At 45.4% G+C, this 15,656-nt stretch overlaps 2 protein-coding genes across 4 annotated transcripts in view; one reads left to right on the top strand and one right to left on the bottom strand.

Moving 5' to 3' along the window:
* The window catches only part of TCF7 (transcription factor 7), a 70,014-nt gene extending 66,729 nt beyond the window's left edge, over positions 1 to 3,285 (top strand). Inside the window, exon 12 of one of the 2 annotated variants that reach the window (XM_032702724.1) lies at positions 879 to 3,285. In XM_032702724.1, the coding sequence (XP_032558615.1) occupies positions 879 to 1,173 (295 nt within the window). In that variant the 3' untranslated portion in view covers positions 1,174 to 3,285. The remainder of the gene's footprint in view (positions 1 to 878) is intronic. The other variant, XM_032702725.1, reaches the window with a different exon arrangement.
* Positions 3,286 to 6,147: 2,862 nt separating this feature from the next.
* Positions 6,148 to 15,505, bottom strand: SKP1 (S-phase kinase associated protein 1). 2 transcript variants are annotated; one of them, XM_032702727.1, is made up of 7 exons: positions 15,375 to 15,455; positions 13,321 to 13,368; positions 12,825 to 12,921; positions 10,353 to 10,426; positions 8,996 to 9,139; positions 8,182 to 8,322; positions 6,148 to 7,425 (listed from the first exon to the last, which is right to left on the bottom strand). In XM_032702727.1, the coding sequence occupies exons 3-7, from the start codon at positions 12,919 to 12,921 to the stop codon at positions 7,390 to 7,392; spliced, it is 492 nt and encodes a 163-aa protein (XP_032558618.1). In that variant the 5' UTR covers positions 13,321 to 13,368; positions 15,375 to 15,455; the 3' UTR covers positions 6,148 to 7,389. The 2 variants fall into 2 exon arrangements, with proteins under 2 accessions (XP_032558618.1, XP_032558617.1); XM_032702726.1 differs by lacking the exon at positions 13,321 to 13,368 and having other exon boundaries at positions 15,375 to 15,505.
* Between the last annotated feature and the right edge of the window lie 151 nt (positions 15,506 to 15,656).

Here is a 15,656-nt window from a genome sequence, read left to right as displayed (position 1 = left end):
TGCTGAGCACAGGGGTGTGACTGCCCCATGACACGTGTGTCCCGTGGGCCCTGGTGGGCTCTGTGGGGAGGGGTGACCCGGGGAGGGGGGCAGTGCTTTGGTCCTGAACTCGTGAGATGCTCACCCCACACAGCCTCCTGGAATTTGAGGAGCCAGGGTGGTGGCTGGTGAGGAGTGACCTCCCGGGCTGATTTTAATTATTGTTTGGGGCTTTATTATTTTTATCGTGTTTAGTATTATTATTTATATTCTTATTTTATTATTACTGTTTTTTGATTTTGGTTTCATGACCTACTCCTCTCCCCACATTACTGGCAAACCCCTTTCCCTTGGAACCCTTTCCCTTCGAACCCTTTTCCCTTCAAACCCTGTTCCCTTGGAACTCTTTTCCCTTGGAACCCTTTCTCTTGGAACCCTTTTCCTTGGAACCCTTTCCCTTCAAACCCTTTCCCTTAAAACCCTTTTCCTTTGGAACCCTTTTCCTTCGAACCCTTTCCCTTGGAACGCTTTTCCCTTTAAACCTCTTTTCCTTGGAACCCTTTCCCTTGGAATGCTCTCCCTACAAACCATTTTCCTTCGAACCCTCTCCCTTCGAACCCTTTCCCTGCGAACCCTTTCCCTTGGAGCCCTTTCCTTTGGAGCCCTTTCCCTTCGAACCCTCTCCCTACGAACCCTCTCCCTTCGAACCCTTTCCCTATGAACCCTTTCCCTTGGAGCCCTTTGCCTTCGAACCCTTTCCCTTGCAGCCTTTTCCCTCGGACCCTTTCCCGTGGATCCTTTCCCGGCGCCTCCTGGCGGTGTCCCCGCAGCGCTGCAGCACCGGGGCTGCCGGTGACCCCCCCCATCACTGACCGAGCCCTCTCTCCCCGCTGTTCCAGGAGGAAAAAGAAGTGCATTCGGTACCTACAAGGAGAAGGACGCTGTGCCAGCCCAGTTTCTTCCGATGGAAGTGCTATAGACTCGCCTCCATCCCCTCCGGACGCACTCCGATGTCTCCCCTCCGCCTTCCCGTCAGAGCAGCTCGCAGCCCCCGCCGACCCCGCGCACCGCGACCAGCCCGACCCCCGCCCGGTGCCCGCGCAGCTCCCGCCCGCCTCCGGCCCCTCCAGACCCGGCTCCCGGCGCTCCGCGGCCGCGTCCCCCGCGCACAGCCGAGCTCCCGCGGGGACATAGTCCCTGCCCGCCCGCCCGGCTCCTCCGGACAAGGACCAGGGGCCCGGCCGAACCCCCAGCTCGCCGTCAAACACGCAACGGGATGACCCTGAGGATGATGGAAAAACTCCTCTGGTTTGGGGTTGGTTGTTTTTGGAGGGGACGGGTGATAAAGGTAGAAAAGCGATTTCAAAAAAAAAAAAAATTCAAAAATAAGTACTTGCCGAAATTTAAAGTGCTGATGAGTAAACAAGCCTTTTGTCCCTGCCCTGTGCTGCTTTTTTTTTGTTTTGTTTGGGGTTTTGTTTTTTTACTGCATTATCTGGCAGCGTGGCGGAGAGCAGAGCCCAGTCCCCAGCTTGCTGCTGTAGGTGGTAGGTGCTGTCCATCTAACCCTGGCTTCCACCCCCTGCCCTCTGAGCTGTTTGAAAGTGTAGTCACTCACGGATCTCTCACAGCCATTCCACCGTGGAGCTGGAAAAGCTGGAATAGGAGCGTTTTTTAAAAGCCCTTCTGTCTGAAAAGTAACCGTAGCGGTGCCAGCGCTCTGATCTGACCGGGTCATTGAGAAATGAAATACTCCAACCAACCAGGGGAATTTTTTACACTTCTTGTTTGAGAACAGGAAGATGTTGTTTACAGGCAACACAGACGTGTCCCATTCCATGGTGGTGCAGCACCAGCCAGGGGAAGGAGTATGGACTGACCCCGGGAAGGGCTGATGGTCACTGGGGGCACCAGTCAGGGGCAGGGTCTCCCTGGCTGTTAGAGATTGTCCTCTGAGATGAGGACAGTCAGAAATCCCACCAGTCAGGCTGGGCAAAGCCTCAGAAATCCCTGTGTTGACTCTGTAGGCCCTGACTGACTGTGCCCCTCTGCAGGGGTGGGCATGGAGCCAGCGGCCCTGGCAGGGTGGGCCGTGGGCAAGGCCCTGAGGATCCCACTGGCCCAGGGGGCCCCTCCTGCTGAGCGGGGGCTCTGGGGAGAGGGGTGAGCTCTGCCCCAGCACAGCTCTGCCAGCCCCAGGAGAGCAGCACTGCCCTGCCCTTGGCTGCAGGCGTCCGTCTGTCCGTACCCTCGGTGAGATCAGAACCCTGTTCATGATTCAGTGTGTAACTTTTTAAAAAAACCTTATTCTAGCTTTTTCTGAAAGATTCTCCCTCCCACCCCCATGACGACGCCAAATGCTGATGTGTTCTCTCCAGCTTGAAAACGTTTGCCGGTTTCTGGTGTTGTATTTATATTTTGAGTTTGATAAACAAAAAACACTGTGGACGGATTATGATCTCCCCGAACTGGTGTAAATCCCAAATAATTCCAAGTTCTGGATTTACTTCAGGTTTACAGACTTCTCACAGAGATCAAAATCTAGTCCAGTGCAATTTTTTTTCCTGCTTGAAAGAAATATATTCCAGACTGCTGAAGAGAAAAATGACACCACACAAAGGAAGAGGGGGTCTATTTTTTTCCTATTTGATAGATAGGTTCTGGAGTACTGAATACAAATTATGTAGTAATATTATTGTAGAACTACGAGAAATTTAAGATGACCTTTATAATGTACAAAATATTTTTATATTTTTTTTCTTAACGCAAAAACACAAACCCTAATTTTTTACATTGGACTAAACATAACTTTTTAAACAAGTTTACGCCTCAAAGATTTAAAATTTAAAAAAAAAAAAAAAGCCAAACCTGATTAGTCTGTAGAGCAGCTTTGGGTTTATTCCCTTTATTTAGGTAGTTTTGCTTACAGCAGTGTAGATTTTTTTTTTTCTGGTTTTAGTTTAGAAGATCTAAACCTATTGCTTTATTCCTCTCCTGTGTAAATGTAACTTCAGAAGCACTGAAAGCTACGTGCACAAACCTGACAAGTTTGCAAAGAATCATTTTAAAGTTTGAACCATTTTAACCCTCGGAGAAGTAGCATTACCTGACCCAATGCCACCTGTACTGACTGCACTCACAGGGTTAATTACATAGCACTAGATCAATATGCAATCTGCTCATTTTAAATTATTTTAGCAAGCTTAGCCAACAGCATGTTCCAGTGCTGAACAGAGGAACTCAGCAGACTTTTGCCAGATCTGACATGGTCTCTTCCAATCACTTGATTTAAAAAAGAAACAAAACGGTTTTTTCTAAAAAAATGGCCATGTCTCAGCTCAGCATCTGTTGCTGTGAGCCCCTCTGCTGTAAGGTGCTGTACAAGGGAACACCACAGAGGACAGACCAGCCCCACACCGGGTGTAAAGCTGGTGTAACTCAACACCCCACTGGTACTTGGTGGTGGGATGGAAGATGGAACTTAGCAGCAAAGCAAAGGCAGGTGTAAAGGAAAAGGCAGATGGGTGTGAGTGAGAGCAGAGGGAGCTGAGGGGAAGGCCCTGATCAGTATTAACCTGGCCGAGGAGGAGGCAGCGCGAGCACCCAGAGCAGCCCTCACTCATTTCACACTCTGGGACTTTCTCCCATTATTTCAAGGCTCCTCTGGCCCCTCCTCGGTGTTGTGGTCCCTGCCCCGACCAGCCAGAGGCCCGTCTGCATTACAGCCTCCTCTCATCGTTATTCCACCCCACTGCTGCAAAATCTCCTTAGTGGAAGTACCACTCCCCTCTCCAGGAGCCCTTCCTCGTGCCCTGGTGGCACAGAAGCATTTCCAGAGCTGGAGCACTCACACCCATCTCCACCACAGCCTCATCCTGCCCGTGCTCTGCTCTGTACATACAGGTTATAGCCAGACTGACCCACAGCATAAACTCAGAACACCCCCTTGTGATATGCTGTAATCAGTTCATACAGGGGTAACAGAAAATTGACTTATTTTTATCCCAAAACACAGAAGAGATATCGTTTAAGCTGCCCCTTTCCAAGACAAAACAGCACAACTGACTTCTGTTCCATGCCCCACAGCTGATAACTGATGCCAAAACAAAGTTACTCTTATTAATACCAAAAAAAGTGTCTTTAGAACTGCTATATGAAGTGTTGCTATTTTGTGTTAATATTCTTTTTTAATAGAAGGAAAACTTTGCCCTTACATTTTTATCTCAACAAGAATATTTTAGTTATTTTACAGCAATTTTAACTCTTCCTGAAATACACATTTGAATTCCTGAAATCAGTTTGAATGTAGAAGTCATGGAAGCACCACTTCATTAAACCAAGTAAAACCACTGTATGTATGTAGCAGGGATAAATGTTTTGCAGCTGTACTTTCATTTGTCCAATGACTATCCATCATTTGTTGTAATTTTTTTACTTCACTGAGTTTGTATTTTTTGGCTTTTATGTTCAAAATATGTTTATAGCTTTATAAATAAAGTAATTGCCAGACTGGCTGTTCAAAAGAGGCCACTGGAAATTATAATCCTCTGAAACTCTCAAATAACTGTTTCTTAGCATTCAAGAGGATTCCTGCTTGCCTTTTTTTTCCCCTTCAGTTTTTAGAATAACTGCCAGTAGTCTTCAATGGGTAAGACTGCAAAAGTAAAGCAAGAGTAAAAAGAAATACACCTTCTTCTACAGTCCCTATTGATACCCAGCCTTCCCCCACAATTAATCCCTTTAGCCAAGAGAAGCCTGATCCCTGATCATGCCATGACTTTTAAAAAAAAAATAAAAGTAAGGAAGCACCATGCAAGTTAAACAGCAACAGAAAGTTTAACAGTGGGAAATCAGTGTCTTCCCCTCTCTAGAATGTCAGAGTTCCCAGGCAGTGTCTGTTGGAACAGCAGGCAGGGAACAGGCTCAGCTGAAGCAGGAAACACAAGGCAGCCCAAGCTGTCTCAGCACCTCCCCAGAGTGTCCTTCTCTACAGCACAGCATAATGTCACCAGAGTGGGTGAGACAACTGAAAGATTTAAAAAAAACCCCAAAGTTCTCCTGCTGCCATCCCGGCCAGGCAGCTACAGAATGTGAATCTGGCTGAAGCCTGAGTCACTACTACAGGGGAATTTCAATTAGAGAAAATAACCAGGATGGAATCCTAACTACCTACTAAGAGTATTAAAAATCTGTCAAAGCTGCAGAATGCCTTGAGCACAGAGCAGCCCTATACTGCACCTCCACAGCTGCCTCAGGGTCAACAGCCACATGTGACAGCCTGGAGCTTCAGCAGAGGCTCCTGGGCTGCAGTGTTTGACCACCACGAGTTGGGCTTTAGGCCAGCTGCTCTAAGAACTGCCAGCTTTTATCCAGGTGTGGTCATGGCATGGCAAACAAAGTACAAGCAATGCAATGAGGAAGAAAACTGCCTCTTCCTTATCCTACAGCACCCTGAGGCCTCGTGCAAGGCGGCGGCTGCTGACACACACGGACACTGTCTCATGACAAGCACCTGAAGGAATTCACTCAGGTTCCTACGAAACACAATTATAGCACAGGCTTCTGCATGAGCCACACAGCACTCTGAGGGTGAACTGCAATACTCTGGAGCTGTACACACACGGATTTATTTCTTGTAAGAATCCAGGATAAACTGAATATTCAACTGCAGCCACAGAAACGTCACGCAAAGGTTTGTCTCTGGGAGCACTTTTAAAGTGAGGTGTATTGTTTGCAATACAGGCTGCTGGAAAGGCTTCAGCATGTCCAGGAGCAGCAGTGGAGTATTTTCTGCCCACTGACAATAACTAAGACACCCACACAATACACAGCAGCACAAAGGCAGGCCCAGCACCTCAGATGTGAGCAGCACCTGCATCCAAAGCTTGGGTTTGAATGCTGCTTTAGAAAAAGTTATTAATGCTTTCAGAAGGGTTACATCAAGGACTACCTAAAAGTTAGTAAGCATCAAAAAACATATCCACCTGGATATTTAACCATCACCCAAATTCATCTGAAGGTTGCCCACTGTCCTGCATTGGTCATTTAACAGAGTCTTTACATCTGCTTTATTCCAATCACCCACTGCCTCAGTGCTGTTATTTGTGCACTCAGAAAGAAGTGACAGCAAGATTGTCTAGTTCCAAATAACTAGAACCATTTGCAAACGAAAGTTTAAAAGCCCTTTATTAATTCAGAAGTGAAACACCGATATTTAAAGTGAGATAAGTATGTTTATTAAGGTTCATTCTACTCTAAGGTTTATACAGAGAATGGAATGCAATACAAGCTAAGAGCACACCTCAAAGATCTACCACACAACCATCCCCTACTCCCTATAAGGGAACTGTAAAAAAAAAAAAATAAAAATCAGAAAACCAGTTACTGTTCAACTAGTTGCAAGTGGCTTTGTCCAAAGAAGTTAAGCTTGATATTTCATTAGCTTTGTATGCAATAATTAAGTCTCTACAAGCTGAAGTATCACATACAGAGGCATAAGATTTCCTGTGGACACATGAAACCATGTTTTCAAGAGCTACATCACAAGGGTTCTTTAAAACTGCCTAAAAAACCAGCCACTAATGGCATGCACAGGTCAATAATATTAACTTTGGTAATGTCAGTCATTTTTGGTCAAATCTGGGTTCCACTTTTAACAGTAACATGTATAAAAACACACCCATCCTGTGCATAAAGCAACACACTTTATTTGCTACCAGCTAGAGGCAGGTCTTCAAGACATGGCTGAAGTATTCAAATTTAGCTGTCAGGAGCTTGCTTAGTTCTAGATCACATTTTCACTAGTCTATAAGGCAAGACTAACAGGACAAGCAAGTGGTCAAATATTTCATTTTTTTTGTTTGTTTAAATGCAGGACAAGAACCATCTTGAAAATCATATAGCTTTAAGTAACACTAATTTTTTCCACCATGTTTTTGGAAGAAATCCAGTAACTTTTTTTTACATTACCTAGTTCCCCAAGACACACTCTAGTTTGTTTTTCTTTCTGAAACTATCAATACCCTGTAAATACAAGTGTTTTGCTCTTCTTGAGGAAGAAATCATAGATGTTTTTATTTACAACAGAGTCAATCCTCAGCACTGTAACTGGACTTGAATAGTTTAAAAGTGTAATGAAAATGATACCCTTAAGTGCTACTTCCCATACAGAATCCACACTTAATTCAATTTTATTCTTTGCAAAGTAAAAAGACATCCAATTACACTAGTAAAAACTCAGAAGATTTAGATTTGTACTCAAAAAACCACTACACATGCAAAGGGAACAATATCCTGCTAACACAACTTCATTTGCTGCTGCATTTGTCTAATATTAACAATTATGAACAGGGCAGTGCAACTAGTATTTGGAACAATCCTTACAGTGTTCGAGTATCAGGCACAAATACTTCACTTCTCTTCACACCACTGGTTCTCTTTACGTACCTGAAACAACAGTTTAAATGTTAATATGTTGCAGTGAACTCCTAAGAGTTGGCTGTCAATTCCCATAAACATTCAGGATTATTTCCAGCAGGAGGCATCAACTTGGAGCAGCTTTAACTCTTCATGCAGGGTTTGCAATTAGAAAGTCAGTCTTCCAAACTGACCTTTTTATCAATGAAAGCCAGGAAACTTATGCCTAGATTTGAGCAAAACTGGGAAATTTTCCACCAAGTAAAGCAAGTGGATTAGTTTAAGTCTAAGTTGCTCGTTTCATGACATAGCACTGAAGACAAATCCAAGTGTCCAGTCACTGCCTGTGTATTTAACCAAGGCATCTTATTCTGCTCTTTCCCAGCTCTGCCATTTTGCAGTTGGTTTGCTGTTCAAGTTTTAAGATCAATGAGTTCATTAAAGATGAGAACCCAAACATCTTACCTTTCCAGCCACACAGAGCAGTGCACCTCCAGCACTCCGACCACAGCTCCCAAACAGCCCACTAGGGCTGCCACAAACAATCCTACAACACTTTCTTACCAGGTACATGTTGGAGCTAGAAAAATCAACGTGCTCTGTTTTGACCCTTTCAGGCAATGGGCTGCAAGTGCAGTAGACACCAAAAAGTTTTCTACCAGTAGCAACCCAGTTACGAGAATTTTATGTATTAGTTTACATTTATTAACGATTAAATTTTGAAGCACCACACTCTAATCCAGCACAAAAAGCCAGCTCTATTATAATTAAACCCAGATCCAGTACCTGTGCTTCTTCCTCTTCAGTGAAGTCATTCTTAATATTGAATGTCTTGCGAATTTCTTCTGGAGTTTTCCCCTTGATCATGTTTGCAACTGTCTTGCATGTGACATCAAGCAAACCTTTGATGTCCAAGTAATTTGCAGCCTGTAGAAGAGTTGCCAAATGTAAAACCTCCATATCAATATTCTGCCTCTGCAGATGTACTACCAGAGTCATGCTTACACTGCAATTGTAGAACACTGTAACTGCAAACAGATCATCTCCACTCTGAGAAGCTTCTAGCTACAACCTTCAAGTGACACTACCTACAACTTGTTTGCCAAACAAAAGGGAAAGTCATTTGTACCATGAAAAGTACACACTCCTGCTGCTCCTTTTGCAAAGGACTTTCAGGAGTCTGCAAACATCCAAGATCTTCAGGGCTACAGTCCTGTTAACTAACCAAGACAGGTAATGTGGGCTCACAGGACCATACAAGGTACAAATTTGTAAGTCCAAGCTGTATTTTAATTTGTGTGCAGATCTCCAGAACTCCATTACTAGAAATAAACCCTCAGCTCAGACTCAAGAGCCACAAGAATAAAAGGCAGCAATATTCAGAAAATTGATTGATAAATGAGTATAATTAATGCCAGCATTACACAGACAAGCATTTTAACATCCTCAGCAATTCCAGCCAGTAGTTACCAGAACCACTTCCCCTACCCACATCCCCCTCCCAATGAAGAAGTTACTCAAGAAGCACAAAGGCTGTTTCTCAAGTGCACTAAGAGATAACTTCACAGGCACAGCCTTTGCACTTTCTGAACATACTCACCAGGATAAGTTCAAAGAGGGTTCCTTGGTCTACTTTCAGAAACTCTTGATCCCACACAGGGATGTCATCTGTTCTTTTTTCTTTGTTCTCATCATCCTCAGGAGGAGGTGGATCATCCTTGTGATGGGTGCACCACTGAATCACCTAATTTTTGATATTAGAGTTTTTATATTAGAGTTTTATCCAAGTGATTCTCCCATTAGGCCCCAACTATAAAACTTAACTTCATTTAGGAAGAAATGGACATTTTTTTTTAGATTAATGTTAGAATCCTGCATGAACATGCTCAAATCAACAGTATTTTAATTTTAGAAGAACTGATCCCCAATCCCAGAGTACAACAGCCTTCAGGAATCTCAATGAGTCGGTAGCATATTAATTACTTAATCTTAAAAGCCAGTTGCTGGTGCTGTAAAGTTAATACACCCTGTTATAACACACACAGGACCATACCAAGAAAACTAAACCTCATTTTGCAGTGTTCAATCTGTTTGCAGACACATAATTATTATTAAGCAGGATACTGCACAGGGGAAGAGTGCAGAGTGGTAACAGCTACCAGCAGGTCATGCTCACCCCAGAACAAAGTTCAACTGGCATGTTTGCCTTTAAAAAACAACCAAACAACACAAGCTTGGGAACATGCAATCTCATCACCAGACAATTAAAAGGAGAATGGATCTACAGCAAGCAAAATCCTGCTCCATTTCACCAACCCAAGAGACTCCACAAGTGTGAAATTATCTGTGTCTGTTCGCTAGGAAAGAATTCCCAACCCTGTATTTACCCCAAAACAGGCACAACAGACCAGTGCTTATTTTGGCACTGCACTTCCTATTTCAAAGCAAAAAGCATCTCAGACAAACACACACTACCCCACTTTTTTCACGTGACTCAGTTCCATGGCCTGCCAGTGAATTTAATGCCACCAAGTGCACACAGTGTCCCTTGAGCTCTGTCACTGCCACCTGGCACAGCCACTGCCTGTCCTGAATCCTTTCTCTGAACACTTGCATCTCATGAACAGCCACCTCAGTGCACAGAATGCAGTCAAAATCAGTGCTTTAACACCATGAAATGCCTGTGTGCACACATGTCCAGCACCACCCCAGCACTTCAGGAAGCCTGTCTGGCCTCCAGCTGCTCTTCCAGGTCACCCCTTTCTGTCCTCTGCCATTAACTCCTGCCAGCCTCACCCCACTTCCCAGATAACCCAGGTCCCATGTTCATGCACCTGGATTTGGTTAACCTTGTAGCCAGCACATGAAAAGCATTTTTTATCCAACAATACCCAACTCCCAAGATGAAGTTCACATTTCATTACTGCCATACAGCACGACCACTTCCAGCATCTTACCTTTTTTAAGATAGCTGCATTAACATTTGGAAGAGGGACTGGGTCATCATCACCTTCATCATCCATTCCCAAATCTAAAAATGGAAAGATGACTAAGCAATTGGCAGACAAGACCACTTACTGAACTGGGATGCTTCACCAGTTATCCACTGTTTTAACAACACTGAGGCTGAATGACTGGTAGCAAAGGATCCCCAAATGGTCAAGTCAGGAGCTTTTAGAAAGCTTTGTGGAGCTATGGTTGCATTATACATCCCAGGTTATACCAAGATTAGGGCAAGTGGCTAACAAAGCTGCCTCATCACACAGAGCATCATCAAACCATCACCTATAAGCAGCCAGGGACTTGTTAGAGCAGAACTTGCTAGTTCAGTATTCTGGGAATAGGGAATGTTCAACAATCTGACAAATATTTACATATTTTTACCACTTACAGGGGTCAATCCACAAATTCAAACTGAGAGCTCCCATTCCAGTGATTGTTAAATAAGAATTCAGATCTACTGTGGTAAGTAGAGACAGTGCCTTGTGCTCTGTATGAGCAGTAAACACTGGAGCCACAGAGATGCCATTCTCTGGCTCTGAAGCTTTGCACTGATCCTTCCCAGCTTAAAAAAGTTCACATGATAACACAGCAGCACAAACCCTTTCATCAAAAAAGCATTTGTACAGCACACTTCTGACACTCCTTGTTTTAAAAGCTTGTCAGCATGCTCCAGACAGTTTTGGATAAAGTTTGTCACTCTACCCTCTTGATATAATTAAGGAATCAAAGTAAAAATTGAGAGAAAAACATAATTAAAGTTTGGATTTGATACGCAGAACAAATAGCACATTATCCATCTTTGGTTAGAGAATATGCTTTTTTATTATCCAAATGCCAACAGTTGGATGACACCCTGGCTGTCAAAGACATCTTGTAATTAGTTATGTAATGAACTATACAGACCTTCACTCATTACATGCACAGATGAGCCAATTCTACATCACCAAGGAACTTCATTTTTAAGACCATACGACCATTGTCACTGATCAAATTTGAACACTTATGACTGATCAAATTTGAACATTATAAAAAAAACCCATGTATTTTTTCTGTATTTAGACAAGTCAGTTGTTGTTACCAGTGGGACATTAACACTACTTTTTGTTTGAAATAACCAGTTTCCTCAATTCAGAACTAAACCCCTGCCACTAAAAGGTACTGCTCATGCCCCCAGCTAATGGAGACTTCAAAAGCAGACTTTGAGCATGGTGGGGGATCCAGTGTAAGAAATGACCAGTCCAAAATTGTTGGTACATGGAAATGATTCAAGCAATATCTCAAGTTCAGTCAACTTGGCTCAACTTGTCACCATCACCTCCAAACCAGCACTGTCACCCATTATCAGAAAACTGGTACTTCATTGGTGGTCCCCTGATACCCAACACAACCCAACCTTTCAGCTCTTCCCCTCTCAGCTGCAGCACCCAAAACATAACCTGAAAATGCATTTCACCTGTACTGGGAGACTGGTTCTCCCCCAGTTTAGCAGAGGCAAGTTTATGGTGCCCAGCTCACACACTCCCCGTGTTTATCTCCCCCTCCATCCCCACCTGAGTGTCACTGGACACCAGCAGCAACACAGCTCCTGCAGGAGAAAACTGAGAGGAATTGTGCTCCCTAATGCATTCCATTTCCTGCTCCTGCTGCCAGTCATGTTCCACAGCATCTTATTAACAGAAAAAGACTTCAATGCCTGATGTATCTCAACCCTGGTTTTACTGTTCTTTTAAGGTGTCACAACCAAAAATTTATACCCAAGAGCATCATTTTAACTACTTCTACAGAAATATTTTTTTCCTAAGTTAATTCAAGAATACATCAAAAAACTTGAAAAAAAACCCCAGTAAACAATGAGGATTTGCACTGGAGGGATTAGACACAGTTTGCTCTGTATCTCAGCCATCTGGCACATTTCCCCTCCCCCGCCACGAGTTCTTTTGTTTCAAATTTATGTCAGCAGGAGATCAGAACTAAGTATTTATCCCAAATAATTTAACTGCTTCTACCAGCTCGCAATATAGGTTTCACTTCAGCTCTTTATTGCATTATTTATGACCTCCCACTCCCTTTAAGTGATATTTACATTCTAAGATTGGTTTGGGTGATTAAATAAACCAAAGTTGTTAATATTATTAATGTTCTGTTTGCTCAGCTTTCACAAAACCGTAGGCAGGGCAGTGGGGTGCTTATATTTTACTGGCATCCCTGTAAGTACTCTTAACAAGAGCTTTTTGCAAGAGCACATCCACCCAGGACAGCCTCAGCTACAGCAGCAACTGTTCCAGCTGTTCTGCCAGGACACAGCAAGCTGCTCCAGAGGGCTGGGAATCCTTTGCCAGCACAGTGCCAGTTTGTCTCCTCTGGTCACAGTTCCTGCTCAAGAGGCCTCCTTGAACACACTGTGACCCCCAGGGTCTCACACTTACCTTCCAGCATAGTCTTTATGGTCACAGACTGTTTTGCAATCTCAACATCAACTTCGAAGATCTCTCCATCTGAACTCTGCAGTTTAATTGAAGGCATCTACAAGAGAATTTGACAGTTATTTCCACCCAACATTCAGCAGATGTTACAAGTTTAGCCGACCCAAAGATGTACATCACCTTTAGTGTTCATATTGCTCCTTCTCAACAGCAGAGCCTGGAGCCACTTAGAGCACAATCTGATTATTCAGTGCTTGAATCAACAGCCCTAAACTCATTAATCCTCGTGATTAAGAAACACGGATTGATCAAAGCCTAACACTAGTTTAAGAGCTTTTTTTCTTAATGTGAAAGCATAAAATACATAGAATTCATCAGTCAATAGTGCTTGTATTTTTATTGGGTTTTACAGTGCAACACTGGAGCTATTTTCTCTTGAATTAATTTTCAACACTTCCCAAACACTACTTATCTCCAAATCCAAACAACTGCTACTCACTTTGCTCAAATGATGTCAGATCTCAAAAGCAGTTTCAAATGATAGCCTCTGGAACAGAATGACAACATTGAGGTTGGAAGGAATTACTCTAGACAACCTAATCCAGCCTCCCCTGCTCCAAACAGAGTCAAACAAACCAGGTTACTCAGGATCAAAGGCTTTCCCTTCAGAACAGTGTTTGGTTTTCTCAAGAGATTAAAAAGCAATACACCCCTAGGAGGAAGGTTTCAGCACCCACTGCTGCTCTTGCAAAGCAGGAAGTTAGATCAGCACTTTGTTAGTACCTGACATGACCGTGCACTTTAACAAAGTTTCTCAACCAAACTGTGATCATAGCTACAATAAAAACCAGCAGGCTTCGAAGATGTCATCAGCAGAAACACAAATTTTACAAGAAAACATCTTTCTGGATGTTTAACAACTCAAACCCAGAAGTAAGGCACATGACACAGCAGCCAAGAGTCTTGCCAGCACATGCAGAGTGTGGGGGTATCACTGCACTGGAACCAACTGAAGGACACAATAAACACGACTGTCTGCCTGTATAAATTCCATAAACTGATTCTCAACCAGCTAGTAGGATGTGTCGTAAGCTCCTTTGTTAGCAGCAAACTATTGCAACAGTTTCATTTTTTCCCTGGAGTTACCTGCTTCAAGATCACTGAAGCATGTGTTTGTACAGCCTGCAAGGTATTCAACAGCTCTAGGAACAAAGAATTTCAAATCAATCTCAATTTCCCAATGTCCTTCCCCTACCAAACTTAGGAGCCTTGCACACCAGTTCCTGGCAGCAGTACTTGAGCTACCAACAGTGAATTAGCTGGGCCACTTGCAGCAAACTTGCATTACCCCCTTTTGAAAGCTCATCAGTGTGGCTGAGCCTGACAGAGCTGCTGGAAAGCCAGGCCAAGGGAGGCTCGGCCAACACACGTTATTAAGCAGCTCACACCAGCCTGGAGCCCTCATTGCTTTAATTTCCATTTGGCAGCGAGCAGCCAGTTAATGTTTACACAGCAATGAAACCCTATATGACAGTGCTACTTCTAATTAAGATGGGTGTTCTGGAGGGGCACAGTCATGATTGTTCCAAAGGTACAAACATATAAATACACCCACGTGCACAGAAATAAAACCTGGATTATAAATAAAATAAAATCTTGAGTTAGCAGTCTGAGTGATGCTCCGGGAAAAAGTGCTGCAGGCACACATTTCAAATTTGATGCATCTGTTCTTGCAGTGGCTGCCTGGGAGCTCTCCAGAACAAACCCAGCCTCCTGAGCCCGGCTTACATAATCCTGCTCAGCAGAGCCGGCCAGGGGGGGATGCTGCCCGGGGATCTCCAGCGAGACCCTCGTGTCACCCAAACCCGCTTCTAAACAAGCCCTTCAGCTACTGCTGAGGGTCTGAAACCGTGAGAATGAAGTTAATCTACTGCCTTGTCACTGATAACAAATCGGGGTTTCACCCACATTTCGTTATTTTACACCACAGAGCTCAGCTGCCTGAAAAATATATTTAAAAGAGTCATTTTCAGCAGCTGCAGCAGAGCTCTGGCAGGTGCCGGTCCCTGGGCAGCAGCACCGCTGGGTGACTAAGCAGGAGAGTCCTAAAAGCTTTATTCGACAGCAGCAGAACAGGCCGGGGGGGCGGTCAGAGCCCGACCTGAACCACGGTGATCCCTTACACGGATAATCCTGGGGCGCCACGCTCAGCCCCATCCCGGATGGATCCCGGCGCGGTAACCAGGTGACCAACTCGCCCCCGAGGTGCGGCCGCCCCGGACACACCGGAGGGTCCCGGGGGCTCCTCCGGCCGCCCCCGCGGGCAGCGCTCCCCACACCGACCCCCGGGGGCTCCAACACGGGACCCCCGAGAGCTTCATCCCCTCCGAGCGCGGGCGGGCTCAGCCCCGCAGGGCCCAGGAGCGCCCAACGCTCCGCCGCGGCCCCCGCAACGACCCCACGGGCTCTGCCCGCGCCAGGCCGCTCCCACCGCCCCCTCACAGTGCCCCTCTCGCTCCCCTGGGCACACCCCAGGCCCCGCTCGGGCCTCACCTTGAGGAGGAGGCGGCGGCAGCTCCGTTCGCACCGTGAGGAGGCGGTGGCGGCGGCGCTCGGGCCCGACTGCGGCGGCGCCTTTTATAGGGGGCGGGGGAAGGGCAAGGACCCGCCGCCTCGCAACCGACGGGCTGCCCGCCGCGGACGCCTGAGCGGAACGCCCCGCCACCGCGCTCCGAACGGCGCCGAGGGCGGCAGGACGGTGAAAACGCGGGCCCGCGCTGCCTCCCGCGGGGTGCAGAGTGGGGAGAGGAGCCGGGGGGAGGGTGGGGAGCGGAG

The sequence above is a fragment of the Chiroxiphia lanceolata genome, chromosome 15, assembly GCF_009829145.1.
Source record: "Chiroxiphia lanceolata isolate bChiLan1 chromosome 15, bChiLan1.pri, whole genome shotgun sequence".
NCBI lineage: Eukaryota > Metazoa > Chordata > Aves > Passeriformes > Pipridae > Chiroxiphia > Chiroxiphia lanceolata.
Note: the sequence above shows the minus strand (reverse complement) of the source record. Positions and strands in the feature narration are given on the sequence as shown.